Source organism: Drosophila simulans, chromosome 4 (genome assembly GCF_016746395.2).
Source record: "Drosophila simulans strain w501 chromosome 4, Prin_Dsim_3.1, whole genome shotgun sequence".
Classification (NCBI taxonomy): domain Eukaryota; kingdom Metazoa; phylum Arthropoda; class Insecta; order Diptera; family Drosophilidae; genus Drosophila; species Drosophila simulans.
In genome coordinates this window covers 927,961-947,437 of record NC_052524.2, presented here as the reverse complement: position 1 = coordinate 947,437, position 19,477 = coordinate 927,961, and the positions used below count along the sequence as shown (strand labels likewise).

General features: G+C 34.1%; 3 protein-coding genes across 4 annotated transcripts; all 3 read left to right on the top strand.

Annotated features, from left to right (window-relative positions):
* The first annotated feature begins 203 nt into the window (after positions 1 to 203).
* LOC6724737 lies at positions 204 to 1,453 on the top strand. Its single transcript, XM_002105744.4, has one exon. The coding sequence runs from the start codon at positions 315 to 317 to the stop codon at positions 1,176 to 1,178; it is 864 nt and encodes a 287-aa protein (XP_002105780.2). The 5' UTR covers positions 204 to 314; the 3' UTR covers positions 1,179 to 1,453.
* Positions 1,454 to 1,599: 146 nt separating this feature from the next.
* LOC6724736 (mpv17-like protein) lies at positions 1,600 to 2,516 on the top strand. The gene has a single exon (XM_002105743.4). It carries the CDS (start codon positions 1,938 to 1,940, stop codon positions 2,442 to 2,444), a length of 507 nt encoding a protein of 168 aa, XP_002105779.1. The 5' UTR covers positions 1,600 to 1,937; the 3' UTR covers positions 2,445 to 2,516.
* A 1,775-nt stretch (positions 2,517 to 4,291) lies between these two features.
* Positions 4,292 to 18,491, top strand: LOC6724735 (plexin-A2). Of its 2 annotated transcripts, none has more exons than XM_044923521.1 (10): positions 4,292 to 4,479; positions 6,528 to 7,963; positions 8,985 to 10,230; positions 10,291 to 12,624; positions 12,837 to 13,032; positions 13,105 to 13,491; positions 13,551 to 13,681; positions 13,732 to 13,877; positions 13,935 to 14,143; positions 16,013 to 18,491. In XM_044923521.1, the coding sequence occupies exons 2-9, from the start codon at positions 6,737 to 6,739 to the stop codon at positions 14,100 to 14,102; spliced, it is 5,835 nt and encodes a 1,944-aa protein (XP_044779456.1). In that variant the 5' UTR covers positions 4,292 to 4,479; positions 6,528 to 6,736; the 3' UTR covers positions 14,103 to 14,143; positions 16,013 to 18,491. The 2 variants fall into 2 exon arrangements, with proteins under 2 accessions (XP_044779456.1, XP_039152169.1); XM_039296235.2 differs by having other exon boundaries at positions 14,664 to 18,491.
* Positions 18,492 to 19,477: the final 986 nt, after the last annotated feature.

Here is a 19,477-nt window from a genome sequence, read left to right as displayed (position 1 = left end):
TTTTTCTTAGTAAAATTGCCTGAAGAATAACGATATTTTAAAACCTAAAAAATAAATTTTTTTATGTTGAACTGGTTGGTATGGGGAACTCAAGTTTTACCACTTTTGCTAAAGCCCTTCAGTTTAGCGAGCAACAGCTATAAACATTTCCTATTACCCATCACTATAAGCCAAATAGGCTTATAAAAACGGAACGTCAATACAAACTCCTTCAAATCTTTTTAAATTATCGATCCATCGATATTTCCCTTGTATTTTTCCACCCTACCCACGTGTGGGCATTTTCTGCAATATATAGATATCCCCAACGCTCAATGAAAAAAAATGAAAAACTCTTTTGCCGACAGGCGGAAAAACCTCGGAACCAATTTCTGGAGGAGGAACAGTACGTGAACCTGGCCTCAGCTGCTCGTGAGTGCTGCGGCGGTGCTCTTTGGGATTTCGATTGTCAGACCGACGAAGCCTGGTTGATGCAGTGTCCCAAGGGTACAGACCCACATCTGCTAGCCGGCAAGCGCATCAAGCTACCTGGCAGGAAGAGCGTGGGCGATCTCCAGGTTCGTGCCGTCAAAAACTCGACGTTACAGAGCGAGTCACTTGGCTATTTGAGATATATGGGTCCCCATGCCCTTCGGAAAATTCCCTTTGTTGGCTATGTGGTAATCAGCAAGCGTCTATATAATAAGCAACCGCTACCAGGTCAGAAGGAACAGGTCATTCCCGCTGACCTAACGCTACCCAAGTACTTATTACGTGAACGCCATCCGTTGTTCGGGCGCAGCTATAAGCAACGCATCGAATTACCGAAGATGATTTCCACATCTCTTAGTCAGGCAGACAAAAAATTCTTGGAAGCTAGTGCCAAGCTTTGCAGCACCGCTAACTACTACAAGATCCGGAGCAAGCTACTCACCACCACACAAACGCTAGAACAAAAAGAGGACGATGTTCGACAGTCGGTGCTTACCGGGCGTACGCCACAGTTCATGAAGACAACAATAATCCCGGATCAATATAAAGATCTCTTAGACGAAGAGGACGTCGGTAAAAATATAGTGAACCCAGCAGACGAAATTGGTCCTGCCAAAATGCGCAAGAAAAAATTTAATTCAAACAAACACAAAAAAGAGGAAATACAGGAGGGAAATGGACAAATAAACAAAAGAAGCTTAAATTAAATGAAAACAACAGCCGCTGATGACCTGGACGAAGTGATTGTGCAAGAAGGCTTAAAAACGTCAAATGACTAACATTAAGAGTTAGAGTTTGCTTAAGACAAATTCACATACTTACTTTATTAAATAAAAATATGTAAAGATTTTGATTATAGAATATCACATATAAACTGCATAAGTTTATGTAGTTTGATAAAGTGGAATATGAAAAAAGTTAAGAGATTTTTCTAGATTTATAATAAATTTTAAATTCACAGCTCTATGAACGCTGATATTAATATGAGATAAATACCTTAATAGTTGCGGAGAAAGGGCGGTGGAAGTAAGAATTAATAAAAGTTAAGATATAGAAAATTTAAAAAAATACTAAGAATACTCGTTGAGTATGTTCCGATTAAAAGAGATTTGTGTACTAAAATTATTTCAACAGCTTGATATTTAAAACGTTAAAGTTATTTGACATTACATTACATTAAATTGAGTGTTTAGCACAATTAAAACTTTTCTCAGTCGGCATGCGACAATTATAAAAATACGCGTTAAAAATACGCTAGCAAAATTTAATTGAAATAATTATTCAGAGTTGCCAATTTTTGTTACTTCAGCAAATGACACCAATCACTTTGCGATTAATAGATAACCCTTTAAAACTACACGAACATGTGTTGAACAACAGCAAATGGATTTCTCAGTTAAGTGTTTTAATTGGTCTATTTAAAACAATTTGGAACGGGCTATGAATGGAACTGATCTCTGATAAAGATGAAGAGACTTAAAGTGTACCTAAAGGATGGCATCAATGTGGCGGCGGTAATGGGTCTAGGCGATACTATAGCCCAGTTATTTTTTGATAAGAAACCGTTGGACGAATGGGATGCGGGGCGAACCCTGCGATTCGGCATCGTTGGACTGGTGTTCGTTGGCCCAACTTTGGGCCGGTGGTACCATTTTTTGGAGTCCCGTGTTCCCAAAACCTACTCGCCAATGCGGCGGGGAGTTACCAAAATGCTGGTCGACCAGACCCTTTTTGCGCCACCCTTTACCATGGCCATGTCTTTTCTGGTGCCACTGGCTAACGGAGAGCCCATCGATCGAATCCGGCAGCGCATTCTTGATTCCTACGTATCTATATTGATCCGTAACTACATGCTCTGGCCGGCCGCACAGATGCTAAACTTCAGGTTCGTGCCGCTGGGCTACCAAGTGCTCTACGCCCAGTTCATCGCCCTCGTATGGAACTGCTACCTGTCCATGATACTTAATAGCTAGGGCACTGAGTTTCCCCGCATTAGTAATACGGTGCCTGTGTATCAAATTTATCAAATATATTATAATACAACATGTGACTTCTGATTAAATTTGGTGGTCGTTTCTTAGGGGTATTCGGCGGAAAGGCTTGGTCAAAAATATGTACATATAGAATGAAAGTTAAAGTATACATGTATAATAGACACTCGCATTTTAATCTTACTTCACACAATATTGCTTGGAATCTAATTTCCCTACGGGCAAGTGCATCTCAAAATATTTACTCGGTCATTTAATTTTGAATTGGCTAAGCAAGTTTGTATCAGAACGATGTCAGGTCCAATCTAACGCCCACAACTTCCACGCAAAAGTTTTTCTACATTGTTCTTATTTTTATTTAATTATCTGTCATGCTATTGACATACCACACAAATTTAGCCACACCCAAACACTTAAGAAACATTTTTAGATTACATTTTATAAATTGTTATGACAGTTTCTATCGATCTGCCGGAAATATTTTAGACAAGCCCACTGTTCTCATTATCTGAGTAACGGGTAAACCATTTATTTGTGACATTTTTAAGAGGATTGTGGGTGGTAGGGTTAAACAACAAACGTTCTGCAACAATCTCCAACTTAAATCTTTGTGCTCTCAGCTTTCTAGTCTTCATAGTTCCGAAAATATCAATTCTCCAAAAGATTGGCCCTTTTCATTCTACATTTCTATTTTACGATTTAGGGGAATTGAATTTTGAAAAGTGCAAGAACGGTTTCTGCTGACAGTTTCCCACAAGTTGTAAATATCCTTTTGATTAACGTGAAAACTAGCGATGGTTTTAACATTGGCATCCTAGGAAATCATTGCTTAGACAAACCATCACAAAAACACCACTATAATATGGCGAAATTATCAACTGAAATCTCCGCTGCTTAAGCACATTTTAACGGGGAAATAATACCTCGATAAGTCACCTGAAGACTGGGGGCGTCGGCTTTGCAGTCGGAAAGTAGTGAAACATCAATTAATTTGTTTAATATATTATTATTTCTTCTTTAACTAACTAACTAACTCCACTACTATATGGGCATAACAACAGCTTTAAATTAATTTTCACTTGAAAAATATTTCAAGAGGGCATATGATCTGCACAAGGGTAAATACGAAATAATTTTGTGTTATCAAATTGTAAATAATAAAATTATGTTTGCACTATGTAATATACGGGATCTATCAACAGATTAACAGCAGTGAACAATTTGTGTTGGATATCTCATTATAATTCTGGTAAATGTATTTTATAAATTATATTCGTTAAAAATATCTCTACTTGAGAACATTTAAAAAATATAATAGTAACGAATTTAACATGTATAAAGACAATTAACAAATGTATGCTTATTCATGGTCGAACGGTTTATGAAGCTGTCGAATCGTTTACCCCCCTATATTTTAGTCATATCGGATTTTTTGATAATACAGTTTGCGCATACATATTCAGTGCATTGGGAGCTGTCGGCATGAAATTCTTAAGTCCAATATTTTCCCCAATTTACATTTTCAATGTGAACAGACCTTTATACTGTCTTCACACTAACATAAGTTATCTATAGATATTAAAGAAAACTATTGTGTTAAATAGATTTATTTTATCTGTAATGAATGCCCAAGGAAATTACAGAGAAAATAAAAAAAAAGTATATATTATCTAGCTTGGATATCAAACCCCTTCCAATTTACTTATTCACTTATTGTGAATTTCACACGAGTCGTAAACAGCAAAAACAAGACATTTTCCATGTACTCGAGTACACAACTTTTTTAAGTGTGTCATCGATTATTGGTTAATTGAGTTATCGATAGTGATATGTATGAACGGGTCTTATGACTAACAACTAGTTGTTTAATTCTCGCCTCTTATAGTATCGATAACATTTACATACAATGATGTGTAAATTAAAGTGTAGTGTATTTCGCAAATAGACAGAAATTGTGTCCAGTGACTTGCGATGTAAAGAAATAATAGTTAATGAGTGAAATATAGGAAAACAAACAGTAAGGCGGATTTCCCATGGTTCAATAGAAAGCTATAGCCGTTCTATAATTTAGATATACATACAAAATTGTCTTTTGCCAAATATTTAAATAAAATGCAATAAAATCATTTAACATTCCAGTGTATATTGCATTGATTTAGAGTTTTAAAGAAAATACAAATTTGCTTTAACTTGTATACAATGTAAAAATTAAAATCGGGAATGCAATAATTTTGTTTTATGTACTAAAGTATATATTATATTTACGTAAAGAGTATTTTTAAGAAGTGCCTATGTTTGGCTTTTATTTAAAGATATTGTTAGGTGCGTGTCTCACATACGAAATTAAATGCATCATGCATTGGGAAAGATTGCAGCAAAATAAAAATGGTTGTATACATATGTATATGCATGCATATAAATGTATACATTATGTATAGATGTGTGTGCAGCAGAACATCCCAAAAATTGCAATTGCAAAAGATACAGTTTTACTCCTTTCAATAATATTTGCCTAACTACATTTAAATTGAGTTCCCGTTAACGGTTTATTATATGTATTTAAATTCGGGCGCTGGCCAAATTTGTATGTACATATGTGCAATGTGCAAATATTCATTTGCAATGAAATGACCAAATATTGTGTACGCTCACACAAAGGTTAATTCCTGGAATAGCCGTGAGAATATACTGTAAAACCATATAAATTCTCTATAACGAAAAGGTTTTGAATAAGTCCCGAAGTCATAAGTGGAGAAAAAGTAAAACGTTTGGAAATGAATTTCTTCAAAGTTTTACAATTAATGTGTTAGATAGAGGAAAATTATAATTGTAAAAACGAGATATGCTTATATAGCATACATAGGAAACTTCTTAGCTAATGGGATTTCCATTCGGACAATCATTAATATTTATAGCATGATATGGATGCATGTTTAATACGTATGTACAGTTGCGGTCAACATAGTAAATCCGGCCAAGCTAGTTATTGCTAGTATTTTCTCCATTCTATTCTATACATTATTTAACTTACTTAGGTTCTCTCTAGGAAGGTGAAGTTATCAAATTTAATCACTTCTAAAACAGGCTTGCAGTATTTTACAATACACTTGTGTGTTTTTTTTTTAATATTTTTCATTGACATTAAGACCTTAGACCGTACGGCGTGGAAAATATTCAGCCAAATCGTAAAAGCTTGCAAGAGAACATTGGCCCTTGGAGCAGTATAGGAATATATTTTGGTCAGTTATAGTTCTATTTGGAGGCTGTGAATGGTAGAGCACGTTGGTTCATAAATTATGCTTTAGGTTAGATTTTAAAATTAGGAAGTTGAGCCAGTATATGGTTTCAAAATTATAACGACTCGTTATTTATACGACATAGTTTTAAACTATAAACTACCCATGTTCCACGGAAGTAAACTTCCAAAAAATTGCTGTGCAGCTAATCCAGACGCACCAAATTTTTCTTGGATACAGATATATATTGGAGTATAAATAAAAAATAAAAATTCTTCGAAAGTGTGGTCGTGAAAGGTTTGGCGACTTTAGGGTGTTAAATCGGGCGTGTCTATACGTTTTTTTTTTGGCATATCGATAGAAATTTACAAGACAAATTAAATTAAATTAAAAATTAAAATATATCCAAAAATTTTTTCTAAGATGTGGGCGTGTCAGTTTTGGGCGATTTTAGGGCGTTAGAGTGGGCGTAGCAACATTGGTCAACAAACTTGCGCTCCGTCTTTGTCTCAAGAATCTGTAGGCTGAATCTTAACCTTTTATAGTTCCTGAGATTTCGATGCTCAAATATATACTATATATGGTAGGAAACGCTTTCTCGTGCCTGTTACATACTTTTCAACAGATCAAGTATACCCTCCTAATCTACGAGTAACGGGTATAAAAATAAAATTAATCCAATACTTTAAAAACTTTACTTTTACAATAATTTAAAAACGCATTCGCCACATTCATTATTTATATTTATGTATATTTATATTTATATTACATATACATATATATATATACATATATACTTATATAACTACTTTCCCCATTGTTTTTTCAGGTTTACATGATGGTCATACAAGTTATTGCTCCAAGTTAAACTATCTTGAATGAAACGGATAATAAAAATTGCAGGAATGACAGCAACTTAAAGGAAATTTTAATATTTACGTAAAATTTCAAATAAATAAGGGACATACAAGCGCTTACACGTAACAATTTCATAAATAAGGTAGCTTTGATCGCCCTATTTAAGGAGCGATTGTGGAGATGAATTTTTTTCTTAGTGTGTTGTTAATAGCAATTCTTAAAGATAACTATGATTACTGGCCATCAAGGGCAGGTTGTCAAACCCTAGCAGCAAATATATGGTCTGACAAGACGACTGCACAAAATGAGTCGATAAATTTGACTAATGCAAATGCACCGATAAAGAATGCAAAGAATCTGAATTCTACGATTACAAATGTAGCTACGTTTGACACCAAATTGAATCACCTATTAGTGGACACCATTACTGGACGAGTCTTTGTTGGTGGTGTTAACAGGTTGTATCAGTTGTCGCCTGATTTGGAGCTTTCCGAAGCTGTGAAAACGGGGCCTCAAAATGATTCCGTCGAGTGTAGCATTCTTGATTGTCCATTAAATGCTGTTCGCAGTCCGACGGACAATTATAATAAGGTCTTGCTCATTGATCGTGCAACTTCAAGACTTATTGCGTGCGGATCACTATTCCAAGGTACATGCACAGTTCGTAATCTTCAGAATGTCAGCATAATTGAGCATGAAGTTCCTGATGCTGTTGTGGCAAATGATGCCAACTCCTCAACCGTAGCATTTATTGCGCCGGGACCTCCGCAACATCCGGTGACAAATGTGATGTACGTCGGAGTTACATACACAAATAATTCACCGTACCGCAGTGAAATACCCGCAGTTGCATCCCGCTCTCTCGAAAAGACTAAAATGTTTCAGATTGCTTCTTCGGCAGTTACAACTGGAACGAGAACTTTTATAAACTCATACGCACGTGAAACATATTTTGTCAACTATGTTTATGGATTCAGTTCTGAGCGATTTTCTTACTTTCTAACAACACAGTTAAAGCACAGTCACCACTCTTCTCCTAAAGAGTACATAACGAAACTCGTACGAATATGCCAGGAAGACTCAAACTATTATTCTTACACTGAAATTCCAGTGGAATGTATAAGTGATGCTCAAGGCGGGACTAAATTCAACTTGGTTCAGGCTGGATTTTTGGGAAAACCTAGCTCAGACCTGGCTCAAAGCTTGGGTATATCTATTCAGGATGATGTCCTCTTTGCTGTGTTTTCAAAAGGAGAAGGGAATACACCAACGAACAATTCTGGACTCTGCATTTACTCATTAAAATCTATTCGTCGAAAGTTTATGCAAAACATAAAATCCTGTTTTAACGGAAGTGGCATGCGGGGCCTGGACTTTATATCACCCAGCATGCCCTGTGTTTTAACGGTAAGTATAGTTTTATTGCCTCCTTTATCTATACAGCTTCAGAGGAAAATCCGTTCAAAAAAGTAATGTCTTATTGTTAAGTGCTCAGTGTTTACTAAATTATTTCTAAGCCCTTCATAGTTAATGGAAATATTTTATATGGTACACTAGATTCGATGAAAAATATGTAACAGTCAGAATGAAGCGTTTCGGACTGTGTAAAGTGTACATATATATAGTGTACATGTATATATAAATAGACGAGTCGAACTGGCCATATCCGTCTCTCCGTATAAGCGCCTTGATCTCAGGAACTATAACTATATATAATCCAAAGACTAACTAAATAATCCAAGTTGATTTTTAAATGTTGCAAAGCTATCTCTTACGCAGTTTTGAAAAATGTCTGATTCTTTTTAATTATACCCGTTACTCGTAGAGTAAAAGGGTATACTAAAGTCTTTGAAAATGTAGAAGGAAGCGTTTGTGACCATATAAAGTACATATATAATTTTTGATCAGGAACAATAGCCGAGGCCCTGTCCGTCTGTCCATCCATATGAACGTAGAGGTCTATTAATAAACCTAACTATTAAACCTATAAAAACTAGGTTGAGAATAAACATACGGGTTCTAGAGACATAGGCGCAAGTTTGTTGACCCATGTTGCCTGGGCGTGGCCAACAAACCGGGCAAGTAACTAGTATCTGATAGTCCGGGAACTCGACTAGCATTTTCTCTTGTTTTTTTTATGATGACCACCAGAATTAGCATTCGTGGAAAAGGCATTTTAAAATAATTTATTCTCGCATATAATGTGCTAAGACGATATACGTATATTCTAACAAATCAATCATAAAATGTAAAAAAAGGGACTGTTTTATCTATATATATATATATATATATATATATATATATATATATATATATAAATTATACCCAAAAAATCATATCATAAGCAATTCTTAGGATATTCTTAGTGAGAAAGTGAAATATCATTTACTTATTGGTAATTTTTTGGACTCTGACAAATTGATTTCAGAAACTGCAAACCATTGGAGAGGACTTCTGTGGATTAGATGTAAACTCACCTCTAGGAGGAGAAACCCCCATTACTTCAGTGCCGGTGGCCATGTTTAACACAAAGTTAACTTCTGTTGCTGCTACGAGTACAAGCGGGTATACTGTTGTTTTCGTGGGGACCAGCGATGGGTTCCTCAAGAAAGTTGTAATCGAGTCTTCATCTATTGCCAACGAGTATGCTAGTTTTGCAGTAGACGTAGGGTCTGAAATTAATCGGGATATGCAGTTTGACAACCAAAACCTTTATATTTATGTCATGTCCAAAACAAAAGTATCCAAGGTTAAAGTATTTGATTGCTCAGATTACAAAACATGTGGAGATTGCTTAGGTGCTAGAGATCCATATTGTGGCTGGTGCTCATTGGAAAACAAATGTAGCCCACGCTCCAACTGCCAAGACGACGCAAACGATCCTCTCTATTGGGTTAGCTATAAAACAGGAAAATGTACAACAATAACAAGTGTTGTGCCACACCAACTACAACGTACTACAGCCCGAACTTTAGAGCTAATCATAGATCATTTGCCTCAACTAAAAGAGAATTTAATATGTGCATTTACTACAGAGGATAAAGCCCTTTTCACTAATGCCACAAAAAAAAGAAATGGGGTAAACTGCACGACACCACGAACGGATATGCTACCCCAAATTGAACAAGGAAAACATCACTTTACTGCCAAACTATCTGTTCGCACCAGAAATGGACCCGACTTAGTGTCCACGGATTTCACTTTCTTTGATTGCAGTACGCACTCTTCATGTACACGTTGTGTGTCCTCGGAGTTTCCATGTGACTGGTGTGTCGAAGCTCACAGGTGCACACACGACACAGCTGAAAATTGCCGCAACGATATTTTAGTAACAGGTGTTAGCCGGATAGGTCCTAGTTACAGATCAGGTCCCGGATTTTGTCCAACGATCAACGCTACAGGTGATGGAAGTGAAGTGCTTGTCGCTGGTGGTACAAGCAAATCTATTAAAGTAAAAGTTCATATTATTGGGCAATTTATAGTTCAAACGCGATTCGTTTGTCAATTTAATATTGAGGGACGTGTAACTAGTTTAAACGCTCAGTTGTTGGGTGACACCATTTACTGCGATAGCATGGAATTTCAGTACACTTCTAGATCGCCCAATTTGACAGCAACTTTCGCTGTAATATGGGGCGGGTCAAAGCCACTTGACAATCCTCATAATATACATGGTGAGTTATATTTAGAATAAGATTTTTAAAATTTTACTCTTAAAATTTTATGTTTTTCAGTTGTTATATATCGATGTCGAGAAATGGCCGACAGCTGTGGTATATGCTTGGCCCTATCTGAAAAGTACAATTGCGGATGGTGTTCGTCTACTAATACATGCGAAGTTGAAGAACAATGTAATAAAAACAAAGAGGGGAAAACTGATTGGTTAAATCGAAGTGAAATTTGTCCAAACCCTGAAGTTCATACATTCGAACCAAAAACAGGTCCCTGGGAAGGAGGAACAAATATAACAATACGAGGAATTAATTTAGGCAAAAACTATAATGATATTTATTCAGGAGTTCGAATAGCTGGTATAAATTGTATGCCTTTTCCCCAATTTTATATTGACACAAAGCAAATAGTATGTACCGTGGATAGTCCTGGAGAACAGATGTATAGAAATGGCAAAATAGTGGTACAAATTGGGGACTATCGTGGTGAGTCCAAAGAGGACTACGAGTTCGTTGACCCGAAAATTTTGGATTTTAATCCAAAGTTCGGTCCAACTTCCGGTGGAACCGAAATACATATAACTGGAAAGCACTTAAATGCCGGCTCTCGCATACAGGCATCCATAAACGATCACTTACCTTGTAAAATACTGAGCACAGATTCTTCTCAAGCAATATGTCGCACTTCTCCTTCTCCTGGTATTATTGAAGGAAGACTGAAAATGTCTTTTGATAATGGGCCCCGAGAGTTTAATGATTACAATTTTAAATATGTACTGGATCCTACAGTTGAACACGTTAGTTCTGGACCAAGTGGGCAAATAAAAGTTCCAAAAGGAATACCAGCAGGCGGTATTCGAATTTCTGTAACGGGTACCCAATTTACCAGTATACAGAATCCCAATATTTATGTAGTGTATAATGGAGAGATGTATGCAAGCCCATGTCGGGTGCAATCGGATACGGAAATGGAATGTGCATCTCCAGTTGTTGATGTGGACAGTCATATTATTGAAGCGGAAAGGCCAATTCTTCTTGAATATGGATTCCTAATGGACAATGTTTTGCGTGTTCAAAATTTATCTAAGATTCATAACAACCATTTTGAGCTTTATCCCAATCCGGAGTATTTCATATTTGAAGAAAGAGTTAAGTACTTTAAGAGTGAATACTTAACCATAAATGGCCGAAATTTGGATCGCGCTTGCAAAGAAAGTGATGTAGAAGTAAAGATAGGAAATGGATTTTGCAATATAACATCACTTTCAAGACAACAACTAACATGTAGACCTCCTTCTGAAGCAACAGCAACCAAAAGCATCAATGGACCTGAAGTTATTGTTCGTATTGGAACTTCGCTAGAGTATCGTATCGGTATACTTAGCTACGAATCGTCTAACATCATTTTGGATTGGGGAGAAAATGTAATTTTTGCTGTAATAGCCACAATTGTTATCTTACTGCTGATTTTTGTCGCTTTGCTTGTGGCTTATAAAAAGAAAAGTTCGGAATCGAGCCGAGTTCTTCGTAACATGCAGGAGCAGATGGACATTCTGGAGCTACGTGTCGCAGCTGAATGTAAAGAGGCCTTTGCCGAACTCCAAACTGAGATGACTGATCTCACAGGTGATCTTACTTCTGGAGGGATTCCATTTTTGGATTACCGGTCATATGCAATGAAGATTCTTTTTCCAAATCATGAAGACCACATTGTACTACAATGGGAACGTCCTGAGCTTCTTCGGAAAGAAAAAGGCTTACGCATTTTTGGCCAACTAATCATGAATAAAACTTTTCTGCTGCTTTTTATACGAACCCTAGAGTCCAACCGATACTTTTCAATGCGAGAACGAGTTAATGTGGCCTCCTTAATAATGGTCACTCTGCAATCTAAATTAGAATATTGTACAGATATATTAAAAACTTTATTGGGAGACTTGATCGAAAAATGTATAGAAGGAAAGAGTCATCCTAAGCTCTTACTACGTCGAACTGAAAGTGTGGCAGAAAAAATGTTAAGTGCTTGGTTTACATTCCTTCTTTACAAGTTTTTGAAGGAATGTGCTGGCGAGCCTTTATATATGCTTTTCCGAGCTGTGAAAGGACAAGTAGACAAGGGTCCTGTTGACGCTTGCACACATGAGGCAAGGTACTCTCTTAGTGAGGAAAAACTTATACGACAGTCTATTGATTTTCGACCAATGAACGTTTACGCAAGCATTATACAGCAGCCAATATTTTGCAATAACTTAGATATGTTACCTTCTCACACCGAAAATGTATCTGTTAAAGTATTGGATTGCGATACAATTGGACAAGTTAAAGAAAAATGCTTGGAAACCATTTATAGAAACATTCCATCAAGCCAAAGACCTCGCAAGGATGACTTAGATTTAGGTAAGTAAATGATATAAAAAAACATATATTTTTATATACATTTATTTTATATTTTATATATATATATTTAAAAATATAGCCTTTTTTTGGTCACACTATATATATAAAGGTCAGGTCTCGACAAGTTTGATTTGTTAATATACAGAAACAAGATATTGTTTTTTTATTTATAGGGAATTTTAGTTGACTTTTCATAATAATTTCTGTTTTAGAGTGGAGAACAGGCGCTACTGGGCGAGTAATTCTGTACGATGAGGACGTAACATCAAAAACGGAGAGCGAATGGAAAAAACTCAACACTTTGCAGCACTATAATGTTCCAGATGGAGCCGGGCTGAGCTTAGTACCAAAGCAAAGTTCCATTTACAACTTCAGTATTTTATCGGACAAAAATGAAAAATCGCACAAGTAAGATGGTTTTCATAGGAATCAATATACATATTTTAACATAAAATTAAAACATTTTATTGTCAATCTTAGGTATGAAACTCTTAATATATCGAAATACACCTCCTCCTCTCCGACATTTAGCCGTGCCGGAAGTCCGCTTAACAATGATATGCATGAAAATGGTCTGAGATACTGGCATCTAGTGAAACATCATGATAGTGATATGCAAAAAGAAGGGGAACGGGTTAACAAATTAGTGTCAGAGATTTACTTAACCAGACTTTTGGCTACTAAAGGAACGCTTCAGAAATTTGTAGATGATCTCTTTGAAACGATATTTAGCACCGCTCACCGTGGATCGGCACTTCCATTAGCTATAAAGTACATGTTTGATTTTCTTGACGATCAAGCTCAATTGCACGGTATTACTGATCCAGAAGTTGTGCATACTTGGAAAAGTAACAGTTTACCATTGCGGTTAGTATGATTCATTCCTTTTAGACAAATTTTTCTTAAGAATATTATTGTATTCGTAGGTTTTGGGTGAACTTAATTAAAAATCCAAATTTTGTCTTTGACATCCATAAGTCGAATATAGTGGATTCCTGCCTATCAGTAGTAGCTCAAACTTTTATGGATTCTTGTTCAACTTCTGATCATCGATTGGGTAAGTATTATTACTCTTCGGTTAATCAAATTATACCAATCTTTTTTTAGGGAAAGACTCGCCAAGCTCGAAACTTCTGTATGCAAAAGATATACCAGAGTATCGAAAATGGGTAGATCGCTATTATAGAGACATTCGGGATATGTCCCCCATTTCAGATCAGGACATGAACGCCATGCTTGCGGAAGAGTCAAGGGTTAGTTTTAACAACTAGCGATAATAGACCGAGTACAAATTAAATTTTTTATTGCAGCTGCACACAACAGAATTTAATACGAATTGTGCTTTACATGAGCTATACACATATGCTGTGAAGTACAATGAACAGCTAACTGTTACACTTGAAGAGGATGAATTTTCGCAAAAGCAGCGATTGGCTTTTAAATTAGAGCAAGTTCACAACATAATGTCGTCAGAATAAGAACTGCGCTATCCTACCAAGATGACAACAAAATACAAAAAGTGAGCTTATGTGTAAGATTTTAGAAATTATTTTAAAGAACGGTACACATGATATAAAAAAACATATCGAATAGGGCAATACTTTCATAAATAAACTAAATTACTTTGCGTTATAATTATTATATATATAATAATAAAACAAACACATTTAAGGATTTACAGCTGTGTTCAATGAAATAGCAGTGCAATAGATACCAAGAAATATAACGACATTTTTGCATGTTCCTTATGGGCATCGACTTTTCATTCCACTTTTTCTTGTAAAATAAAATGTATATGTAGATGTTACTATCGGTTCGTGTAACTTTTAAGCTTTACATTTTAAATTTATTTTCAATTCTTTTGCACCGATTAGTATCAAGAGAAAATAATTGTTTTAACTTAGTATTCACATTTTTTTAATTTCGAATTTTTTAAACAGTCAAAAATTAAGTCAAATCATTCCAATTTGTACTTGCGAAGGTTTCCTGAACAATGAAAATTACTGAACCATTTCTAATACATTCTTTGTTTTTTCCAGATGCAACAATTTGAAAATCATTTGTATATGTCGTATTTGCTCATTAATTGCTTATAGTATGTTATTGTATGTATGTATTTATTTTAAGTAAACTCATGTAAGATCTAATATGCAAGACAAGTAATCTAACTAAAAAATCGACTGACTTTTATTTAAACTAAAAATAAACTAATTGGTTTATATTTATATCGTTTTTTACCCATATTGAAGATAAAACGATTTCCGCGTTTTTTATCTAAAGATGATGATTCTAAGTCGCATTCAATACAATACGATATAAAGCTATCAAATTTTGTACATTTTAACGATTTTATTCCTCAAAAAATATTTATGTGAAAGCAAAAAAAATTTAAAGCATATGGCCACATTTATTAATAATAAATAATTTATTAATTATATGCTTCCAATTATTTATGCGTTGTGATATTTATACAAAAATAATACTGATTTATATGTCTTATGTTTTTATAGTTTACCTTTTCCTGGGCAAGGAGTATAAGTGACTAAAAGTTTAAAAAAAGGACGCTTAAATAGTTACCCTTATATACCTTATTTAAAGAACTTATGTGGGTCGCAGGGGTTTTCCAGTTTTCAATGACAAAAAAGCTTCTTTGGAATTTTAGAAATATTCACTGTTGTTTTATTAATATTTCTTTACGTTCTATATGGATGTTAAGGGCAATTAAAAAAATATTGTGTTTAAAAATATGAACGTTAATTTAAATAATTTACAAAAAAAGTGTGTTGCGGTAAACATAACAATATAGAACGAAAATCACAAAGCCTTTTTCGATTTTGTGTAAATTGTTTAAAAATATTGTTTGTGGCCCTTCAAAATAAAATATTGGATTATGTGAGAAAATGTCGATATTTTTTATTTATAAAAGTACAAAAAAATACAAATGAAAAAAACGTTTTGCAAAAATCTGTTAGATAATTGTCTAACAATTATCCAATACAATTGAATTCGTGGCATTGACGCTGTCATGTTAACTGACTTTATAAATATCCTTTCCGTGAAAAGCTATTACAGCTTTTAGAAACTCTCCGCACACCCACACCCACGTTGAAGCTCTGCTTTTGCAACCTCTGTTGCGTGTACTCCGATTATCTTGAAAATACCATATAACACATTGCCAGGATTCGATATTATGTTTCCTCACAAAGATTTTCGCAATATAATTTTTTTAAGCAGTGGGTACTTTTTGTAAAGATTCCTTTATAAAGTGACAAAGTTGTTAATACAATTATAGGTACAATGAAAAATTCCATCAAAGTAAAATACTTTTAATATCTATTATATGTTATTAAATATAGCCTGAAATCAATATCAACTTATATTTTTACAGATATAATGTTTGCCCATATGATTAATACAGATAAAAGCATTGAAACCCTATTAATTCTTTGCTCAACGGCACAAAATTTGGAAATAAAAAATGCGAATACCATCACGTAACTGTAAACGTATCCAAATATAATTATACATCTTATGGTAATCCATATGAAAGAAATTGAATCATTTTAAATACCCGTTAACATATAAATGAAACAAATAATGAGCTGTATTAATTATTTTCGAATTATTTGTTTGTTATTCAAAATTAGGATGAATATGATTTATTAGTTTATGCTGTAATATTAGGTATGATTTATTATCTTATAACATTATCTTACAAAATGGTTTCGTTGTGCTAGTTCTTTTTAAAATTATAAAAAAATTGTGACATTTCAATGTCCATGTTCACATATTTTAAATAATTTACAGAAGTCGATTATAAGTCCAAAATGATATATTTTTTTATTCAACATTTCATCTGGTCAATTTACTGCTACTACGCAAATATACTTATAAATAGAAAATATAACTGTACCACGTAATGTATAAGAATATGTATCACTTGTATCTGTGTATGTATGTAAAAATTAATAATTAATAGTGTATATATTTATTGAATTGAGGAATTGGTAGATGACCGATGACTCGGATCTATAATGAAAAACATTAATTTGTACCAAAATAAATTGATAGCGAACGTAATTCCGAACACAAATTAAATATTCTAATATGCACAAAACAAAATTCCCACCAAATCGATATCCCAATTAAGTAAACAAAACTGAACTTCGGAAAGCCGAGGATTACATACCCTTACAAATATAAAATGAAGAGATCGAAATTTTTTCATGAAACAGAGACAAATAATTTTAAAATAAAATCATAACGTATGTTCTTTATATTGCACCGTTAGCTCGATGTATAATTCGGTTATCCCGAGATTTTACGAAATCTCATAAAAAGAATAAAAGCATGAAAAGCTATATATAAGCTATGACTAATCCAATCATATCTTTATTCGTTGCAAATTATGTAACAGGTAAATGGAATCGTTTCCAACCATATAAAGTACACACATATTGATCTAGATCTGTCCGTCTGTCTTTCTGTACGTATGAACGTCTTAAGAACTATAAAAGCTAGAGACATTACGCATACCGGTTCTAGAGACAAGTTTGTTGACCCATATAACCACGTCCACTCGAACTCCCAAAACTGTCACTCCCACACTCTTGGAAATTGTTTCTATATTTTTTCATATTTTTATTAGTCTTGTAAATTTCTATCGATTTGCCGAAAAACTTTTTGCCAAGCCCATTCTGACACCCTATTTATTTATGTTCTATTTCATATTTTTTTGTAAATTTCTATCGATTTGATAAATATATCTTTGCCACGCCCACTCTAACGCCCACAAACCGCCCATTTTTTCTCATTATATTCTCCAATATCTATCGGTATGCCAGAAAAATTCTGAAATTTTACGTTCGTTCTCACTTCAACTATCTGAGTAACGGGTATCTGATAGTCGGGAAACTCGACTATAGCTTTCTGTCATGTTTTTGTTTATATTATGGTATTGTTTATAGTGCGGATTAAATTAGGAACATTTAATATATTATTTGGAATATGTGCTTAAGAAGGATTTCCACAGAGAAAATACAGACGTACAATCGTAAAGAGTTTACAGCGAGCCTTGAAACATCAGAAAATTGGCACATTAACCTTTAAAGAAAAGATTTATATAAAGATCTTTAGGGCACAGTTTTTAAAGAAGATTATGGAAAACAGTCATGAAAATTAGCAATCTTTGTGGTAGGGTAGAAACAATCATACTTTTATGTCAACACACTGTAATTTTATAAAATCATATAAAAAATAGCATGAATATTTGTATATCCGTAACTTTTAGAGTAAAACTTTATACCAGCATCGTTAAATGGTGTGTAATAGAAAGAAAGCGTTCTCGACACTTCTGAGTATGTATATTCCTATTTAGGATTAGGAAATTTCCGTATTTTCGTCTGGCTGTATAAGAATTCAATTCAAATGACAACTTTTTTACGACGCCCACCCTAACACCTTAACCTTAATAAATCTCCAAAAACTTTTTAAATTTTTTTATTTGTTTATTATTTGTCCTGCCATGTTCTACCGATAGAGCAAAAACATTAAATTATTTTGCGATGCTTTCCAATTTATATTGATATGGTGAGAAAATAAAATGATCTTATTAGTTATAAATTCGATCTCCCCATTTTTGCAAGGGTATAAATAAGTATCTAAACAAAGAAATCCGAGTCCACTATAATGTATATGTATCTCCAACAAGTATATATAAGAATGTCAGACTTACTGTAGAAACGAAACGTTGAACAGTCTTAAAACACGTATTAACTAAGAACATTTATAATGATAATTATGGTATTTTAATCTGTGTGTATACGTGTCTGTAAAATATTTGAAAAAATATACAACTCTAAACTGTGCTAAACTGTCTTTGAGGAACTCAGGCCCGCTTTTTGCAAACTTAAAAACATTGATTCAATAATTATACAAAATATTGAACTAATAAGCCTTTTTATTATCAACTTTTAAGAACATGTTGACTATTTATTATGTGGCGATTTTTTAATGTATTTTATTTTAGTTGACATCGATGCGCATATGAATCGTTAAAAAAGGAATGAAAACTGATAGCAGACACAAAATAAATGGGGAAAATACGCAGTCAAAATATGCGATGTAAACTCCAAATTTCCCATTCCCTTTTAAAAGCACAATGATAACTTAGGATATTTAAAATTTCCTGGGTTCCTAGTGTAAGTGGTTTAGGGAGACGGAGTGAGCGCTGTAAAATTCTCTTAGCTTTTTTGTTCGCATTCTTTTCGTCCTTGCACCTTGTTTAGATTTCATTTAAGTGGGCCATTCTCGTCTTCGCAAAACTAAATAGTTTATAGCATAAGTCGTTGGGCTTGTTTTAAACTATTTTAAATCATCTGAAAGTAAAGCAATAAAGTGAAAGGTGTCCCTAGATGTTGGCAGGAAAAAATATTTGCTACCCAAAAAATTCCACAATTTGGCATGTTCCGTTAATCGAATTCGTAAAAATTTTTCTATTTCGATTCTGAAATAGGTACTTTGGTTTTCGGATTCGTAAAATTTTTGAGATATGTATAACAGTCACTTTTGTCTGGACGATATAAAAACTAAATGCCCTTTTTTATATCAAATTAGATAGATTAGAAAGAATATTTTACTCAGTGATCAGTGTTTATTCCACACCACACAACAAGATCAATCTTCCAATTGGGTACTTTATAAATATTTTAATTCTGGCTCCAACTCAGATATGGCAAACAAAATTTTGCAATCGGCAGCATGAAATTTCGATTTGGAAAGTACGTCGCCACAAGTTATCGCAAATGTGGCCTACTGTTGGTGAAACGAAATTATAGAAGAAATCATTAATTAA